At 45.1% G+C, this 18429-nt stretch overlaps 1 protein-coding gene across 2 annotated transcripts in view; it reads left to right on the forward strand.

Annotated features, from left to right (window-relative positions):
• Window positions 1–13169, forward strand: part of LOC136391390 (intercellular adhesion molecule 1-like) — a 65256-nt gene extending 52087 nt beyond the window's left edge. Inside the window, exons 1-8 of one of the 2 annotated variants that reach the window (XM_066363038.1) lie at window positions 5048–5105; window positions 8571–8646; window positions 9148–9414; window positions 10279–10599; window positions 10855–11133; window positions 11608–11877; window positions 12515–12757; window positions 12961–13169. In XM_066363038.1, the coding sequence (XP_066219135.1) occupies window positions 8592–8646; window positions 9148–9414; window positions 10279–10599; window positions 10855–11133; window positions 11608–11877; window positions 12515–12757; window positions 12961–13169 (1644 nt within the window). In that variant the 5' untranslated portion in view covers window positions 5048–5105; window positions 8571–8591. Of the gene's footprint in view, window positions 1–5047; window positions 5106–8570; window positions 8647–9147; window positions 9415–10278; window positions 10600–10854; window positions 11134–11607; window positions 11878–12514; window positions 12758–12960 lie in introns of those variants that run through there. The other variant, XM_066363039.1, reaches the window with a different exon arrangement.
• Window positions 13170–18429: the final 5260 nt, after the last annotated feature.

Consider the following 18429-nt stretch of genomic DNA (forward strand, 5'->3'; position numbering starts at 1 on the left):
CAGTGAACACTGAGTCCCGCTACATGAAAGTCGTGAATTAGCTCATAGTCCTGTTGAAGACACTGATGCAGGCAAATAACTTTAACATAGGAGAGAATGCATTGTAAGAAGTCCAAAACACTAACAGAGATAAGAAAGAAAAGAGTAATTTCTTGGGTTATATCTTGGGAAGTTTGTGGAGGTATCTCGAGCTGAGTCTCAGAGAGGAACACTATATAGCTTGAGCAAGAAAATCCTGAGGCCAGAGCTGGTGTGTTCAGAGGTATGATTTCAGGTTAAATATAAAACACAGAATTAGAAAAGTAAACAGATTATAGAGGGCCTTTAAAAAGCTTAATTTTATTTTGAATATTTACATAAAGCTGTCAGAGATTTTTTAATTGTGGTAAAATATACATAAAATTTTACCATTTTAACCATTTTTAAGTGAACAGTTCAGTGGCATTAAGTGCACTCACATTGTTGTACAACCATCAATCACCACGATCCATTGCCAGAACATTTTCATCAATCCAAACAGAAACTCTGTGCCCATTAAGCAATCCTCCCCTGACCCCCCCAGTAGCCACTATTCTACTTTTTATCTTTATGAATTTACCTAGTCTAGTGAGCTCATTGTGCCATTATATAATACTTGTCCTCTTTTTTTTTTTTTTTTTTTTTGTATTTTTCTGAAGCTGGAAACGGGGAGAGACAGTCAGACAGACTCCCGCATGCGCCCGACCCGGATCCACCCGGCACGCCCACCAGGGGTGGTGCTCTGCCCACCAGGGGGCGATGCTCTGCCCCTCCGGGGCGTCGCTAGGTCGCGACCAGAGCCACTCTAGCGCCTGGGGCAGAGGCCAAGGAGCCATCCCCAGCGCCCGGGCCATCTTTGCTCCAATGGAGCCTTGGCTGCGGGAGGGGAAGAGACAGAGAGGAAGGAGGGGGGGGGTGGAGAAGCAAATGGGCGCGGGGGGTGGGGTGGGGTGGGGTGGGGGTGGGGGTGGAGAAGCAAATGGGCGCTTCTCCTATGTGCCCTGGCCGGGAATCGAACCCAGGTCCCCCACACGCCAGGCCGATGCTCTACCGCTGAGCCAACCGGCCAGGGCCAATACTTGTCCTCTTGTAGCTGGCTTATTTCACTTAGCATAACGTCTTCCAAGTCCATCCATGCTGTAGCATGTATAAAAATTGCATTCCTTCTAATGGCTGAATAATACTCTTTTATATTAATATGTACATACCACATTTTGTTTATCCATTCATCTGCTGATGGACATGTGGGTTATTTCCACGTTTTGGCTATTGTGAATAATGCCACTTATGAACACTGGTATACAAGTATGTTTCAGTTGCCTCTTTCAGTTTTGGGGGGTATACACTTACTGGTGGAACTGCTGGATCATATAGTAATTTTATGTTTATTTTTTGGGAAACTGCCAAACTGTTTTCCATAGCAGCTGCACCGTTTTACATTCTCCCATCAGCAAGCACAGAGGTTCCAATTTCTTCACATCCTCACTAACACTTATTTTCTGCTTTTTTTGATGAGAATCCTAATGGGTGTGCAGTGGTGTCTCATTATAATTTGGATCTGTATTTCCCTAATAACAGAGGTTTACATAGAAGAGTGAAATAATCAGAAATGTGCTTTAGGTTTCTCTGGAAACATGGGGTGTGGCAGAGAAGACTATCCCAATAATCTTAATAAGAGATGAAAAGGGTCATAACCAGAGAAGTGGTAATGACAAAGAAGATGTGAATGAAAATGATTTAAAATAATCAGCAGGACCTGGCAACTGGCAGCATGGGAACAGTAGTGAAAATGTATAAAGACCAGAACACAATGCTGAGATTTCTGATCCTGAGCAAGTGCAAGGATGCTGACGCTGCTTCCTGAAAACAGGAACCCAGTGCGAGTAGGTTTGGGGAGAAAGGTGGGAGGACTGTGACCATGAGGAGCAATCTAGCAGGCAGTCAGAAAGGTAACTCAGCTCAGGAGAAGGGTCTCTAGGTCAATCTAGCTAGGTTCTTTTAAATAAAGGTAAAAAATAAAAAGCTCTAGTTGTGGATGAAATAGCCAAGGGAATGTGTACATGTAGTAAGAAGGTAACAAAGGACAACCTTGCACAATTCTTACAGTGGCAACTGAGTAGGAAATGGTCATTGAGAACTAGGGGAGTTGGTTATAACTGACAGTTACACCTGAGGAACAACCACATTTCAGGAAGAAGGAAGAGTTACTAGTGTCTAATGCTACAGAAAAGCTGATCAGAATGAGGATTAATAAAATTTTGAAAATGGTGATCTTTGAGTGAACAGTTTCAAAAGGAGAGGAAGAAACCTGTAGGAAGAAAGATTCAGAAAACAAAAGATACTCAGATGATGATCTGACTTTGGGTGGTGGAAACACAGTGCAACATACAGATCATGTGCCATAGAAATGTATACTTGAAACCTATATGATCCCATTAACCAACATCAGCCCAATAAATTTAATAAGAAAAAGATATACTTCGTACTTGATAAAACAAAGTTTTTAAGGGAATGAGAACATAGCAAAGTAACAAAAGGGATCTGCTTTGAAAAGGAAGAGGGCCTTCTTCCTCAGGCTGGAGGGGGAAAAAATGGGACAAATACGGGAGAAAAATTCTGAGTGAGAAACGCTTTTAATTTAGGAGTCAAGGATCTGAAGATTTCTGGATAATATTAGAGAGTCCAGTGGAACCCAGGAATGTACACCATATTTACAAGTCCTTGCATTTTTCTACTGCACAAAGCACCCCTTTTCCAAGGGAAAAGCCTAAACACCAAATATTAGAGGCTTTTAGCTCTAAAACAGTTTTTAAAATTCTATGATGGTTTACAAAGTTCTGTGTGCCCTGGTTGGTTGGCTCAGTGGTAGAGCGTCGGCCTGGCGTGCAGGAGTCCCGAGTTCGATTTCCAGCCAGGGCACACAGGAGAAGCGCCCATCTGCTTCTCCACCCCTTCCTCTCTCCTTCCTCTCTGGCTCTCTCTTCCCCTCCTGCAGCCAAGGCTCCATTGGAGCAAAGTTGGCCCAGGCGCTGAGGATGGCTCTATGGCCTCTGCCTCAGGTGCTAGAATGGCTCTGGTTGCAACAGAGCAATGCCCCAGATGGGCAGAGCATCACCCCCTGGTGGGCATGCCCGGTGGATCCCGGTCAGGCGCATGCAGGAGTCTGTCTGACTGCCTCCCCGTTTCCAACTTCAGAAAATACAAAATAATAATAATAATAATAATAATAATAATACTTCCATGAATTCATACATTCTGACACTTCTTCCTGAGGGTAAGGTGGTGGTGTGACTTGAATTCTCTTTTCTGAACATCAATCAAATTCAGTTGAGATATTTTTATCTTCAATGCTATCTCAAGGGACTTATAAAAATACAGACACGATGACAGCTGTCTTATCCTCAGACTTAAGGAGTTGCCCTGGGCTCCTGTGTAGGGAAGGCCCAGCAAACAACAAGGGGTAGAGCTGGGATTCAAACCTAAGCATTCTTGGCTCCAAAGTCCTCTTGCTCTGTTACTGAGGGACCTATGCTACCTCTCCAACTAGAATCAGATAGAGCTGGCTGAGAATCCTGCTTCTACCATTTATTAGTTGTGTGGCCTTGGGCCTCCAAGTTACTTCTCCCAAGCCTGTATTCTCATCTGTATTACGGGAACAGAGACACCTACCTTCCAGGTGGTTTCTAAGGACAAAACACAGTTCCTACTTGGCAAACAGTAGGAGCTTCTGTTATTCACGAATGTTAATTCTCTGACCCATCATCTCCTATGTTAGGGAGGAGATTCTCACATTTTACTAAGTTTTTATTTCTAATCTTCCTGCTCAACTATAAACCATAATGAAGGCACTTAGCACTCATCTAGCCTAAAACCGAAAAAGGGTGGTTTTCAGTCCTGGAGAGAATTTCACAGTGAGGAGTGGCATACCCCAACAGCTGATGTTATAAGTGGAAGCAGGCATTGGGACCTTGACTTTCAGAATATGAGGGAGCACAGGAGCCCCCCGCAGCTCCTGTGCAGCTTGCTTCCAAGAACTGGCCTTCTCCTCAACCAGTCCTGGACCTGCATCAAGTTGTACCTTGCATTCTTGCCTACTCTTGCGTCCCAGTTGACCAATGCTTGCGTCTGTGAAGTATCTGAAGCATCGCGGTACACCCTCTGGGACTTTTGTTGTGTCCATTTGAAAAAGAAATGCCACTTCTACGATGGAAATCAAACATCTATCTGCATGGCTAGTTGACCAACCCCCAGAAGGCATTTGAAATGGAAGCTGAGGAAAGGGATACCGTGGTGGAGAGATGAAACAGAGGTGGATTTACTCGCCTACCCCCATCTTTATGACGCATTGCTTCCCCGTGTTTGGGAGACGCGACAGCGCAGGCACTTGTGGTAGGAAGTGAGGAAATTCCAGTTCGTTCAAACGTTAAGACTCGTATGTGAAGGGCGGGGTACAAAAGGGACTTTTCGGATATTGGTCAAGAGTCCTGCCAAATCCATCTCTCAGCACACCCAGGAAGAGACCGGCGAGGGCACAGTTAGGATTTTGAACCAGTGAAGAACTGAGCTCCTACCTCAAGCCAGCTCAGCGGCGGACGGCGGGAAGGCAGACGCGTACGCAGCCCACTCCCGAGCGAGCGGAACAGCTCCCTTGTTCAGACCGAACCACAAAATCAACAGCCAAAGGGGAAGCCAGCCCCTTGTTTTCCTTATAGAACCATTATCTTCTAAATAAAACCCTTTTCTTTTGTTTTCTTTTATTTAGCTGAGATAATCTTGAGTCAAATAGGCTCTCTCGGCCAGGAAGGATCCAGACTTCCTTCCCATCATCTTTACCACTCACCCTTCCTCTCGTTTTCGCGTCCTGCCCGCTTTACTTGTGTCAGCCAATCCTTGCAAAGCTTCTGCATTGCGTCATGAGTTCCTAGGCAGAGCAGGAAACTCCTCGGGATAGGAGCGCCCTCGCGCGCCACCAAACGGTCTTAGCGCGCGGCTGTGGCTAAGAGCGCCGCAGGCGAGGCGCGCGACCGTAGAGCCGGCGACCGAGGGGCGGTGGGCGCAGCGGAAAGCGGCTCTCAGTGAAGATTTAGGTTTGTTTTGTTTGCTTGAGTTCGTGCTGGTGTCTCCTCCCGTATTTTTGTGTGGAATATATAGAGATCTGGCCTCGTGGCGAGTTTCGCCTCCTCACACTTCAGTGGGCTGGAAATCCTAAGGAGCACTCATTATCTTTTTTTCCCACATATTTTTTTAAATGTTTTAAATATCATTTCCCTTTAAAAGCCTCGATGGCTTGCAGGGCTGAGAGTGTGAAGGCCAGGTTGTGGAAACAACTTCCGAGCACGAACTGGCTTTATGCTCTATCCTTACACAAGTATTTGTAATGAACTTATCTAGTGCGTTCGTTCTTAGTTGTTGAACCCCTGCAACCGTTTTGGATGCTTGGGATCCATTGGTGGGGAAAAAAAAGGGGGGGGGGGCCTGCCCTTATGGGGCCCGCAGTCCAGGGAGGGAGGGAGGGCATCATTACTGGCCTAAGAGGTAAATAAATGTGTTTGGGGGGTTGTGCTCCGGGACTAGAAGAAGGCAGTGTCATTGCTTAAGGATGTGCTGTGGGGTGGCGGGGCACCCCGGTTGACAAGAAGGTGGCGGGCCTCGTTGCAGAGATACATTGAACTGGGTGGAGTGCTCAAGGAGGACAAGGCGGGTTCCAGGCAGCGGGGAGAGACAGTGCAAGGGCTGCAATGTGACTTAGGTGTATATCAGAAATTTCAGGAAACCCTGGAATATAAGTGAATGGCCAGAATCCGAAACTTTGACAGGAAGTCCAGCTCGGTAACTCAGCCAAAGCAATTCAACTGCATCTCAGCGTTTGCAGCCCTCCCTTCCCTGTGTACCACTCTCCCTGGCTGGAGTACAGGGCTAGGAATTTAGCCTGTTTAAACCTTAATTTGGGATGTAATCTACAGAGTAAGCAAAGGGAAGTTCAGAGATGTAATTGTTTTCCCTTAGGGATGCTGCGGTCTTGCTCCTTAAGAAAATGAATACAAAATTTCATGTTTTAGTACCTGATCATAACATGCCACGTGAAAATAAGAATGAAACTTTAGGACTGTGATATTGGCGGTGGGACACATGAAATAACATAGAACAAAGTATGTGTTAGTATGTGAATATGAAAACAAAAAAGGACCCCCTCCCCATTTTCTTATATCTACCTATTTGGCATGGACATATACTAGTGGCAGCCACAAGGGAAAGCCAATCAGTTTGGCTTATAGTGGCCAGACATGGGAAATCTTTTTCTAGCTAAGGCTCTAGGAGTGGAATATAGTCTATGAGATTAATTCACAAGATTGGGTTTTGCAGAGAAAGAGGAAGGAAACATCAGCAAGCTAAGGGGCGATGAATAAAATAGGAGCTCTTGGATGAACCTCTATTAAGAATTGTTCGTGACACTGTGGCCCCATCAAAGCATAGATAGTACGGACTCATCGAATATATAGAAGCAGTGAAGTACTAAAAACATTATCAAGCAGTTAAGATGCCTGAGTTTGAATTCTGGCTTCACCTCTTAATTAGTTGTATGATTTGGGATAAGTTACTTTGCCTCTCTTAGCTTCCATCTCATCTGTAAAAGTGGAGATAATTAAAGTTAAGCATTCAGACCAGTGCCTGGAACATAGTGTATGTTTACTAAATATTAGAAATTATTAGACAAGATGTGATTGAGAAGGTGTCTATAGATCAGTAGTGAGTGCCTAGTTTGGAGTAGGTGTCATGAAGAGAGTAGTTTATCTCAAAGAATTCAAAAATTAATTGGGATTCTACAATGTACATGTTAATGTGACTGATATTAAAAAAAACTATACAGCCAAATAATGTTATGCATGCCCTTGAAATAGTCAGAAGGCCACTTTCCTGTACCCTTCACATGTCACTTTCAAAATAATAATCTATATGAACAACTGATATTTTCTAAATCTTATGTAAGATAAGAAAAAATACTTAAAGCACTGCTATTTTTATTGAACTGTAACATACACTTAAGTAAAACCAGTATGTTTACTATGCAAACATAGCCTCTAGCCCCCATGTGTTTTTTTATGAGTGGAATTTCCTTTTTTAATTTTTATTTTTTTATTATTTTATTTTTTTAATGGGGTGACATCAATAAATCAGGATACATATATTCAAAGAAAACATGTCCAGGTTATCTTGTCATTCAATTATGTTGCATACCCATCTCCCAAAGTCAGATTGTCCTCTGTCATCCTCTATCCAGCCTTCTTTGTGCCCCTCCCCCTCCCCTTTCCCTCTCCCTCTCCCCTCTCCCCCCGTAACCACCACACTCTTATCAATGTCTCTTAGTCTCACTTTTATGTCCCACCTACGTATGGAATAATGCAGTTCCTGGTTTTTTCTGATTTACTTATTTCACTCCGTATAATGTTATCAAGATTCCACCATTTTGCTGTAAATGATCCGATGTCATCATTTCTTATGGCTGAGTAGTATTCGATAGTGTATATGTGCCACATCTTCTTTATCCAGTCATCTATTGACGGGCTTTTTGGTTGTTTCCATGTCCTGGCCACTATGAACAATGCTGCAATGAACATGGGGCTGTATGTGTCTTTACGTATCAATGTTTCTGAGTTTTGGGGGTATATACCCGGTAGAGTAGCCCCCATGTTTAATGAGACTTGGACCCCCTAAACATCTTCTATATAGAATTTTATATTAAAAATTAATATAAAAAATATTAACGTGTTAACATAGTTTCAGAAATCATATTTGGCATAAAGTGAGTTACAGATAATAAGGATTGTGAAGTTGGATAGTGTTAAGAAAACTTTCTTAAATCAGTGTGAATGAGGTTTTGAAAGAAAAACCTTGGTAAGGATTGGTGGAGAAAAGACAAGTGGACACTTTAGATTTAACTCAGCCAAAGTGGTAAACCAAAGGTTGCTTAGTGAACATGAGGCAGATCAGAAAAAGATGGATTATCTTGAGGAATATTTCATAGAGGTCATGAGGAGAGAGGCCTGATGAAACATTTCTCCCTTACAACAGAGGCTGGGACTATAGTGACCACATTTTCTAGATTCAAGGTCACTGTCCATGAGACAATGCTAGATAAACACCACCTTTGTTTTTCATGTTTCCATGATAACAGCCTTCTTCTTTTGACTCAAATAGATCTATATTTTCTATATTTTATTTGAAGCAACCCTAGTACTAATCTTAATTATCATCACCCGCTGAGGAGGTGTAAACAGACAAGTGCAATACAAGCTTATACAGGACTTCCCCTTAATATAATAGCTCCTATTATTTTCCTGTGGCTTTTTGCTAGATGCATAAACCAAACCAAAATAAATAGAAGCAAGAGGTTCTTTTAGTACCACCCACACCGCTGATACTCTTGTTGCAGTTTTTCCAAATTATGCCAGGTATCAGGAAAGGAGCTGGCTTTCAACAATAACAAAGCAAGAATTTCCTGTATACTCTTGTTTTGGTCACTTTCTCCAGCATTGCTCGCTCTTTCTCTCCAGCTGTTGGCCTTTCTCATAAGGATGAAAATGCTACTGTTCAGCATCTGGGCCCTGTTGGCTTTGATCTCTTCCCCAGGTGAGTTTCTTTAGCTGGTCTGTGCCAGGGCGCAGGTAGCTGGTCAATGGGGAAGAGGACAGGAACTCTTGAATGGGGCAACACTCTAGTATTCATGCATCTGGACCCTTGGGAGAGATTCCTATTTCTTGAATCAGTAGGACTCAGGATCTAGGTGTCTCTAACTGTATTGGGATAACCCAAATTAAGGGACAGAATAATAGACCATCGGTGAGGACTCTTTGTAAGAAATATTCCAAGCTTGCTTCCTTGCTTCCCTGGGGCTGTCCCACTTTTCTGCTCTTGAAAATATTTTTATTTCTTTGTTTCCACCCTTTGTGTTATGAAGAGCCACAGTAGGATGTTGATAGGACAGGGCCCATAGCTCAGTTGTCTAGTTCCCATACATTTTCATTCAAGGTAGGTTTCCTATTCTCTATGAGGAGATAAGTAGGCTCTGTATTTTGGGGGTATCTTATGGTCCTCACCAGAATCTATGGCATATGTGGTCGATCATTTCAGGGGCCACAGAAGGGCCATTTGAGGTCTATGTTCAGCCAGATAAGGCCCTGGTCAAGTTTGGACAGTCCCTAATGGTCAACTGCAGCACTACCTGTCCAGACCCAGGACCCAGTGGAATTGAGACCTTCTTAAAGAGAACCCAGGTGGGCAAAGGGCCTCAGTGGAAGGAGTTTCTCTTGGAGGATGTCACAGAGGATTCCGTTCTGCAGTGCTTCTTCTCTTGCGCAGGGGTCCAGAAGGACACCAGTCTGGGCATCACCATGTATCGTGAGTAGGGCTGAGGGCTGGGGGGGGGGGAGGGAAGAATGGGGGAACGTGACTGTGCCTTATTTAGGGAAAAATTAGAGATTTCTTTTAGGGCAGAGAGTTAGAGCCCTTAATAAAGATTTCCAACATACTGTAGGAATTCTAGGGCCATTTATTTCTGCTTGCCTTTGGTGTAGGCTTTTAAATTAGGAGCATACCATAGAGAGCATCCAGACATCTGTGCTTGAGAATATGTTCAAATACAGGAGGCATATGCTAATAATGCTCACTTATAAATGATCCCAAAAAGTATAAAATTAGTGAATTATTTGCCACAAATTTTAAAATAAATAGGGATTGGAGAAAGGAGGATCTCTGTGGGCTGGGATAGCTGGAGAAGCCTTCATGGAAGAGGAGAAACTTGAGCCTCCCCGTGCAGAATGGTTAGGGTTTGAAGTGATGGGGGTGGGTGAGGAGGGTCTTTCAGGGGGGGGGGCATAAAGCATTGGCAAAAATATGGCTCTAAGAATAAGTGTGATTCCTGTAAGAGCATGGTTAGCTCGGGTGTGGTTTTTGTGGTATGCCAACGAGTTCCTCAGAAGCTGCTTCCACCTCCAAAGCGCTCTGGTAAGAGATAAAAGCTCTCCAGAATGGCAGCGACAGTCAAAGCAAGGCACCTGCCCTCAGCAGTCACATTCCTTGGTTATGGCTTGAGCCACCTTTGATAGGCAGATGAAGAGCCAAGAGCTAACTTGTCCTGTCTGACACTACTGATCAGATGGTTTAAGGGTAGCAGTCACCTATCACAAGCTGCCTGTCCTATACCTTTTCTTTCTGGAGAGGTGAGTAGCCTTCTCTCATCAAACCTGCATTTTTGTCTTAAAGAGCCACCAGAACAGGTGATCCTGGAGCTGCAGCCTGCATGGGTGGCCTTGGATGAAGTCTTTACAGTGAAGTGCCATGTGCCCCGGGTAGCGCCCCTGGAGAAACTCACCCTTATCCTTCTCCAGGGTGACCAAGAACTACATAGAAAGAACTTTATGAGCTCGGCTGTGGCCTCTCAGAGAGCTGAGGTCATCATCAACGTCAAAGCACAAAGGGAGGATAAGAGGTGCAATTTCTCGTGCCATGCAGAACTGGACCTGAGTTCACACGGGGGCGAGTTCTTTCGCTCCAGCTCAGTCAGCAAGGTACTCCGGATTTTTGGTGAGTCGGAGCTCAGGTGTGGAAGGAGTCCTAAGGCTCATTTTTCTCATCTTCTTTTGGTCTTTGGGACAAAGTTCCCACAGGGTTTAGGATGAGGTGTGAGGGTAATTGAGCTCCACCTCTTCATGGGCTTTAAACTCACCCTGGGGGACAGAGAGCTTTTTGCCCTACTCCCTCCCTACATTTGTGATGTCCTACATGACATGATTTATCATGGTTTTTCTCCTTTCTTTCTTTCCCCTCATTTCTTGGCAGAATTCTCTCAGCGCCCCCATATCTGGGTCTCTCCACTTCTGGAGGTTGGGGCAGCAGAGACTGTGAGCTGTGAGATGGCTAAGGTGTTCCCAGCTGAAGAGGTAATGTTCCACATGTCCTTGGGAGACCAGGAGCTGAGCCCCTTTCTCTCCTGGGAGGGAGACACCGCATGGGCCAATGCCACCGTTCGGGCCATGGAGACTGGTGACCAGGAGCTGTCCTGCCGTGTATCTCTGGGTCCGATGGAACAGACAACAAGAGAACCAGTACATGTCTATAGTGAGTTACCAGCTTCTTCCCCTCCCCATGAAGGCTTTCTGCCACTGAGAACTTCCACAGTAAAGCCTTGGTGATTTTCCAACAAGTGCTGGCAGGTTGGAGGCATGCATTGAGACAGTAGTTTTCTCCAACCTTCATCCCATTTCCTTAGGCCAGTCTGCTCACAGGGTGATTGTGAGTGCTTGAACTTGTTTCTAGGAACACACAGTGGAGCTAAGGAGGAAATCTGTAAGATAGAAAGACATCTTGCTATCCTTGCCGGAAGACATGGCCAAATGTGGCACACCACATTTGTAGGAAAAGCTCTCCGATTCCCAAACTACCTTGTGGCTTCTGCCATTCAGCACAGAGCAGTAATGGTCCCCATAGGCTTTCTCCTGTTGTCAGCCTACCCAAGGGATGCCACCAGCAGCAAGAGTACCAAAGTAGCTGCTGGTTTGGAGAAATGTTTGGTTCTTTTTCCTTTCCTTATAGGCTTCCCTCCACCAATCCTGGAGATAGAAGAATTATACCCATCGGCAGGGACAGACCTCAATGTGACCTGCTCAGGGCATTTGTTAACATCTCCCAGCCCTGCTCTCCGGCTTCAGGGAAGCCCAGACCTCCCCGCCCCCGGGGAGCCTGCCTGGCTTTTACTTACTGCCAGGGAAGAAGATGATGGCCGAAATTTCTCCTGCGAGGCCTCCTTGGAGGTTCAGGGTCAGCAGTTGGTCAAAACCACTACAGTCCAGCTCCATGTCTTATGTGAGTACAGACCTGTTCTTTCTTCTCAAAGCAACAATTATTACTGTCCCGTTTCCAGAGATCTTGGCCAGTAGCTTCATTATTAGAGCTTCACATTAAAATTTTAAAAAAGTCAAAAGAAAAAAAAAAAAATTAAAGCTCTCCAAGTTGACCTTACCCAGCAAAGTGATTGGGGAGGAACATGAGGGGAACTGGGAACAGAAGAGAGAAAGTGGTTAAAGTGATTAGCCGGCATCAGTTGCAGGCCAGTGACTGAGACATATGAAGTGATTGTTGGAGTTCATGCTGAGAAAGGAAATTTTCACATAAAAATTTATATTTTTAAAAATAGAAAAACGCTCATCTCTGGGTTCACCACTACCCAGGTTCTCACTCACAGAGAAGCAGGGGCCTCAGGGCCACCATTGATGGAGCAGTCTGGGTCATTTAGTCAGAGTTCATTGAAGTGCCCTGTGTGGCATCTCTGACTCCTTGCCCACAGGGACAGAGGAAAGAAAAGCGGTTCAAAGCTGGAAGCCGACCCCTGGGTGTCCTCCCCATGGGTGGAGGGGACACAGCATTGGGATTGGGGGAGGGACCAGTGAGGAGGGAAGGTGCCCACTGAGCTGTGTTCCTTCGGGGACTGTCTTTCTCCCAGACAAGCCACGCTTAGAGGAATCTGGTTGCCCTGGCCACCAGACATGGATGGAAGGGATGGAACAGATGCTTGCCTGTGTCCCAAAGGGAAACCCAACTCCATCGCTGGTGTGTACCTGGAACGGAGTGATCTTCGACCTTGAAGTGCCTCAGAAGGCAACCCAGAACTACACTGGAACCTACTGCTGCACAGCCACTAACCAGCTGGGTGCTGTCAGCAAAGACATTGCTCTCATTGTCCAAGGTGACTGTGCTCCCCTGCTGCCAGGCCCAGGATAGAAATCCCTCAGGGGGTTGGGGTTTGTATCCAGACATGGAAAGAAGAAAGATTTCAGTGGCCTGGGGAGGATGAGACTGAGAAGTGGGCTCTGTGGGCTTGGTAGGCTGGCCAGGGTGATTTTGTTGCTCTTAAACCCTCCCAATTCTCTGTGTTTTATGCTTGGGCAGGACTGGAAGAAGGAATCAGCTCTACCATCTTCATTATTATTATTGTCATCCTTGGAGCGGGTATAATCAGCATAGCACTGTATTTGAACTACCGGCCCTGCAAGATAGAGAAGAGGAAAGTGCACTATAGGCAGAGAGAGAAGAACAAAGAGGAGGAAAGCCAGTTTGCTGCTCAACAAGCAGAAAAGTACAGCATACAGAACTGTTAAACAGAAACAGCTGTTTGGCTGAAGATGACCTCTGCTTCTGGGGTTTTCTAAGGGAGGAAAGGGGGTAGAGGAGAAAGGAAGAGACATCTTCTGTGTTGTGCAGTTCCATAAAATGTGCTACAGGCCCCATGTCCCTTGTATCCAATCCATCTACAAGCTGCACTCCTCCAAGTTCACTGTTTAAGTTCACGGTAGTCACTAGGAATTTCAGTCTCAGTGTTCAACTAGAGAGACAGCCTCTGACTCCTTACTGTATATTTACTTGATCCACTCAGATCCAAAAAAGAAGATCCTGTCTGTGCCTCAGCATCTGCATTGCCACTGCTCCTTGTTCCCAGTTATCAGACTGAAGAACAAATGCCGCAGAAATGCAACTCATTTCTCATGGTTTCCTCATTGCTAAGTGGGAACCAATTTCTTAGTCCTGGGACAGGACTTTGAAGGGAGTGAGTACCAAACAAAGGGATAGGAATCAGAACCCTATTCCCCTCCATACATTCCCCTGTTCCTATAACCTGGGGTTCTAGAATGCTGGCCCCCAGACCCGAGCTTGATGACATCATTAGGGTCGGTGGCTGGTTAGATTTCAACTCTCCAACCACCTGTAGTGTACCTTGGAGGAAAATAAAAAGAAATCCCACATGTGGATTTACACAGCCCAGTGTTCTGTCCCTGACATGGAAGTTAGAGTTCTTCCCTGAAATTGGCCTCATGAGTTAAGGGCTCCAGACATCTCTGAATTCTTTGCCAGAATCCATTATAAAGCAATTATCTGTGAATTCACATTTGACATATTAATTAATTTATTTTTTTATCTATACAGGCTCTTAGGCTAGAGCTCCAATGTTTATTCCCCCTTTCCATAAATCAATATGTATTTCCATCTGTCTGCAAACTATTTCCTTTAAACTTCAGGAGGGCTCCTCCAGCAACAGTGTTTACCTTAGGATTTTATGATTCAGCTTCCTTCTCTGCTCTTTGGAAAAAGAAGACATCAGGAATCATAAAACTAGGTTTTTTTCTCCCAAATCAGTCACATGTGGGTCACTGAAATGTTTGATATGGTAAAAATAAAAGTGATTTTACAATATCTAAAAGTATTTCTCTTCTTTGTCATTGTTATAAGCTTTTATTACACCACATGGTTGCACTTTAAGTTCAGTTTCTAAGTAAGAATGTCAAGTTGGTAGCATGAACAACCAGCCCAGGGTAGGTGGTGCATTAGCTCAGACCAGCGACCTGCAGCAGCCTGTTTGACCTGCCCTCAAAACTAAAGTTCAGACTTCCAGATAGAAAAAGGTCCACAGTCTTCCAAACGGACAGAACACAGCATCAGGCAATAAAGTGAAAAAATTCATTCTTCCCAGACCTTCCCCAAGTCTGGGTTATGGATTTGGTATTAACCATTTGGCTGCAACACATACCAGGCAGTAGGGATAAAAGAGGGAACAAAATGCTGCCCTCTATAAGCTCCAGTCCCTGAGGAAAGCTAGAGCAGTCAACAGGAAGTTACAATTGTGTCCTAACTCCTACCACTGGGAAAGCACAGGTGGGTACAAAAACGCAGGACCAAGGAAGGATTCCTGAGAGGAAACTGGAAATACCTTGTTTGGTTTTGCACAACAGCATGTGCCTAAAATGACCTTTTCAGCTTCAATTTTCCACTAAAGATAGTAGCCACTGCTCTTTCATAATGGGAGTAATGTAAATTATTTGCTTTTCTGAATTGAGTACTTGAGAAAATAAGTTAGGAAGCAAGTTTAAGAGAAAAAGAGTATGGAGCAGAATAATCCAGGAATCTATAGCCACTTCAGTGTCAGGAGCAGCTGCCTCAGGTGTGGAGTTATTTCAGTCTGCAAACCTTGCTTAGTGTTCTGAGGCACAGTGAATCCTAAGCAGGAGGGAGGAAGGGACTTTTGAACTTCCTGATTCCACCATGGAGAGCCTAGAGGCTTAGGCTGCTAGGTTGGGGTGACTCCTTCCATGGTTTTCCAGGGTTACAGTTCTTAGAAGTAAGTATTTTGGATTAGCTGTCTAGCAGCACTCTTCAGATTTAGGTAGCTCCAGCTCATGCTTACGGCTGCTATCCTGATTATCTTCAGGGGAAGAGAGCTAACAACCTTTAATACTCTAAAAGTTTTAGCCTGACCTGTGGTGCTGCAGTAGATAAGAGTGTCAACCAGGAATGTTGAGGTTGCTGGTCTGAAACCCTGGGCTTGCCAGGTCAAGGCACGTATGACAAGCAATCAATAAAATAACTACGAGTTGATATTTCTCACTATAAAATCAATAAAGTCTTTTAAAAAGTACTCCAAAATTTTATCTTCTTAAGAAAAGCAAGGTAACTTTCTTGTGTCTTTCTTTTTAGACCTGAGGGGGGAAAAATCTTCAGTGGGGCTTCTTATTATAGGGATAATAATAGTATCTACCTATTATATGATTATAGTAGGAAAGAAATGACACAGTACAGGGAGTCCTCAAGTTACAACAGTCTCAACATAAGATGTTTCAAATTTACAATGTTCACTCCCATAAAAACTTAAAAGTTGAGACATGAGTTGCTGCAACCAGCACGGCTAGTAATTCCAGGTCCTGAGGGGTACAGAGTGGAACTAAGAAAATAGACTTAAAGAGAAAAAGGATGGGATCAGGAGGTCTCTTTGTAATGCAAAAGATAGCCTGCTTTATTATATAGCTATATGCAAATAAGGAAGTCTCCAATACAAAGTCACACATCTCCAAGGCAATCCAAGAATTCTCCCAAGGGCAGAAACCCTCCACTCTGCATAAACTGAAATCAACCAAGGTCAGAACAAACAAAGGGTGAGAGGAAGGGCATGTAAATTGCTTCTAGCAACTTAAGCAAGCAAGTGAAGTGGGGGGATGGGATGAGTGCAAATACTCAGCTTCATAGCCAATATGGAGAACTTAGCCTTTAGCAACTTAACCAAGCAAGTGAGGTGGGAGTTGGGCAGATTGTCAGCTTACTGCCAGTCCCCCACATCTCTCTCCCCCCAAAATCTAAACCGCAAGGACCCTGTCGACTTGCAGTCGCCAACAATTAGTGTTTTGGCTTACGCCATTAGTATCATACTTATGGACTATGTGGGTGAATCAGTTTGGTTGCGTGTGGTAGAAGAATATGCAGCATTCTTTTACTGTGGCTTATTTGTGTATTTATTTTCTATAATAGATTATGATTTTACAACTGTATTAGGATAGGTAAGTGACTTAGGCTAGGGAATGTTTTGACTGACACCAAAATTGGGGTTATGTTACTCTTGTAGGAACAGAACTGTGTCATAACTTAAAGACCCCCTGGACTTGTAAAAATACTAGCATGTGTTGTATACATGTGTTCACAAATATTAGTTCTTATTACACCAGTAATGCTGGTGTTATTCATACCCATAATTATAATAAACTCAAAACAGTCAGAAAACCATGGCAACCATTGAGGGCCATCAAAAGTCATATACTATATCATGGGAGCGATTGAAGATGGCAACAGAGTAGGTGGGCATTTACACTGCCACCTCCCAGGACCAAATTGAATTATAACTTAATTTAAGAACAATCATCTTGAAAAACCAACTTTGGACTAAACGAAGAGGAGTCTATAACCAAGGATGTAATGCCAGTGGCCAAGATCAGGCAGGTTCACATTTGATTTGGTCAGATGGTAGAAAAACTGCAGAGCCGGAAAGGGTTGGGCCATTCTGTTTAATAAAGTCTCACAATGGTGGACAAGCACATAGGAAAGGGAAACCGCCTTTCAGGTAAACAAACAGCAAAATGACCCCTCACTGTGGTGGGCAGGCAATCCGCACATCCACAGTCTCCCTGAGTGCAAGCACCCACAGCCTTATATAGGCCATACAAACATGGTGCTGCCACGAGCTCACACACTCATCAGGCAAAATGCTTGTAGCTGGTATACAACGAGCAAGCCTAACACAACTACCCCACAAAGGATCAAAGAAGAAGCCACACAAAGACTGGTAGGAAGGGCAGAGATGCAGAAAGGGGTGCCCTGCTCCCAGGAGCGAGAAGCAGCTGAGGGTCCAGAGGGACTCACACGGTGGGAGGGTTGCCTGAGAGGTGTGGATCCTCAACCCCAGGACCAGAGCCCCAACCTAGAGCCTCAGATCCTAGAAGAGGCGCCCACACAGTATTTGGAGGTGAAAAGAGCCAGGTTTCTGTCTGTGAGAAAGAGACAGAGCTCCGAGATTCAGGCTTCATCTTAAAGGGCTGCACAGAAAATCTTGTTCATAGCCACTTATCCAGGGTTCCGGTGGAGGGAGAGGTAAGAGGACTAGAGTTGCATGAGGAGACTGGAAAGTTGGAGGCCCAGGGAGAGACAGTGTGGGGGACAGCCACCAGAACCCCTGTGCTGAGTCATTCTCCAATATTTGCAGTCACCATCTTTCTTGGGTGGAGCAGTCCCCTCTGAGTGGCATCAACCTGGGGAAAAGCAACTCCTCCACCCTTGGGAGTCTCTCCTACCCCAGTCATGGAGGCTGGGTTGTTCTGAGAGGCCAGGAAGCAGGGGATGTGTCAGTGACAGGATTTTCTGGTATTGAGGCCGAAGCTTTATCCCACATGTTCCTGAGTCTAAGACTAGTAATTCTGCCTCATGGGAGACTCGGTAGAAAATGTCTGGAGTATGGAAAGACCACATTCTGGGTCTCAGGCCATACACACCAGACCCCTGGGGTACACCCAACTGAGGTCTGTGAAAAAAGTCTGGGAAGACTGACATCTGGGGCCAAGGGGTGGAGCCACTCCCACCACCCTTTCTAGTTCCTGAATTGCTGCAGGCTCTGGCCAAGCCCAACAAGCAGCCAGCAGACAGAGGCTGCAGGAGGCAGGACTCAGGGAACCTTGGCCTTTTTTTTCCCTTCTCTTTTTTTTCTTTTTTTCCCCATTTTTCTGAAGCTGGAAATGGGGAGGCAGTCAGACAGACTCCTGCATGCGCCTGACCGGGATCCACCCGGCATGCCCACCAGGGGGTGATGCTCTGCCCCTCTGGGGCGTAGCTCTGTTGCATCCAGAGCCATTCTAGCACCTGAGGCAGAGGCCACAGAGCCATCCTCAGCGCTCGGGCCATCTTTGCTCCAATGGAGCCTTGGCTGTGGGAGGGGAAGAGAGAGACAGAGAGAAAGGAGAGGGGGAGGGGTGGAGAAACAGATGGGTGCTTCTCCTGTGTGCCCTGGCCGGGAACGAACCTGGGACTCCTGCACGCCAGGCTGACACTCTA

Source organism: Saccopteryx leptura, chromosome 2 (assembly GCF_036850995.1).
Source record: "Saccopteryx leptura isolate mSacLep1 chromosome 2, mSacLep1_pri_phased_curated, whole genome shotgun sequence".
Lineage (NCBI taxonomy): Eukaryota > Metazoa > Chordata > Mammalia > Chiroptera > Emballonuridae > Saccopteryx > Saccopteryx leptura.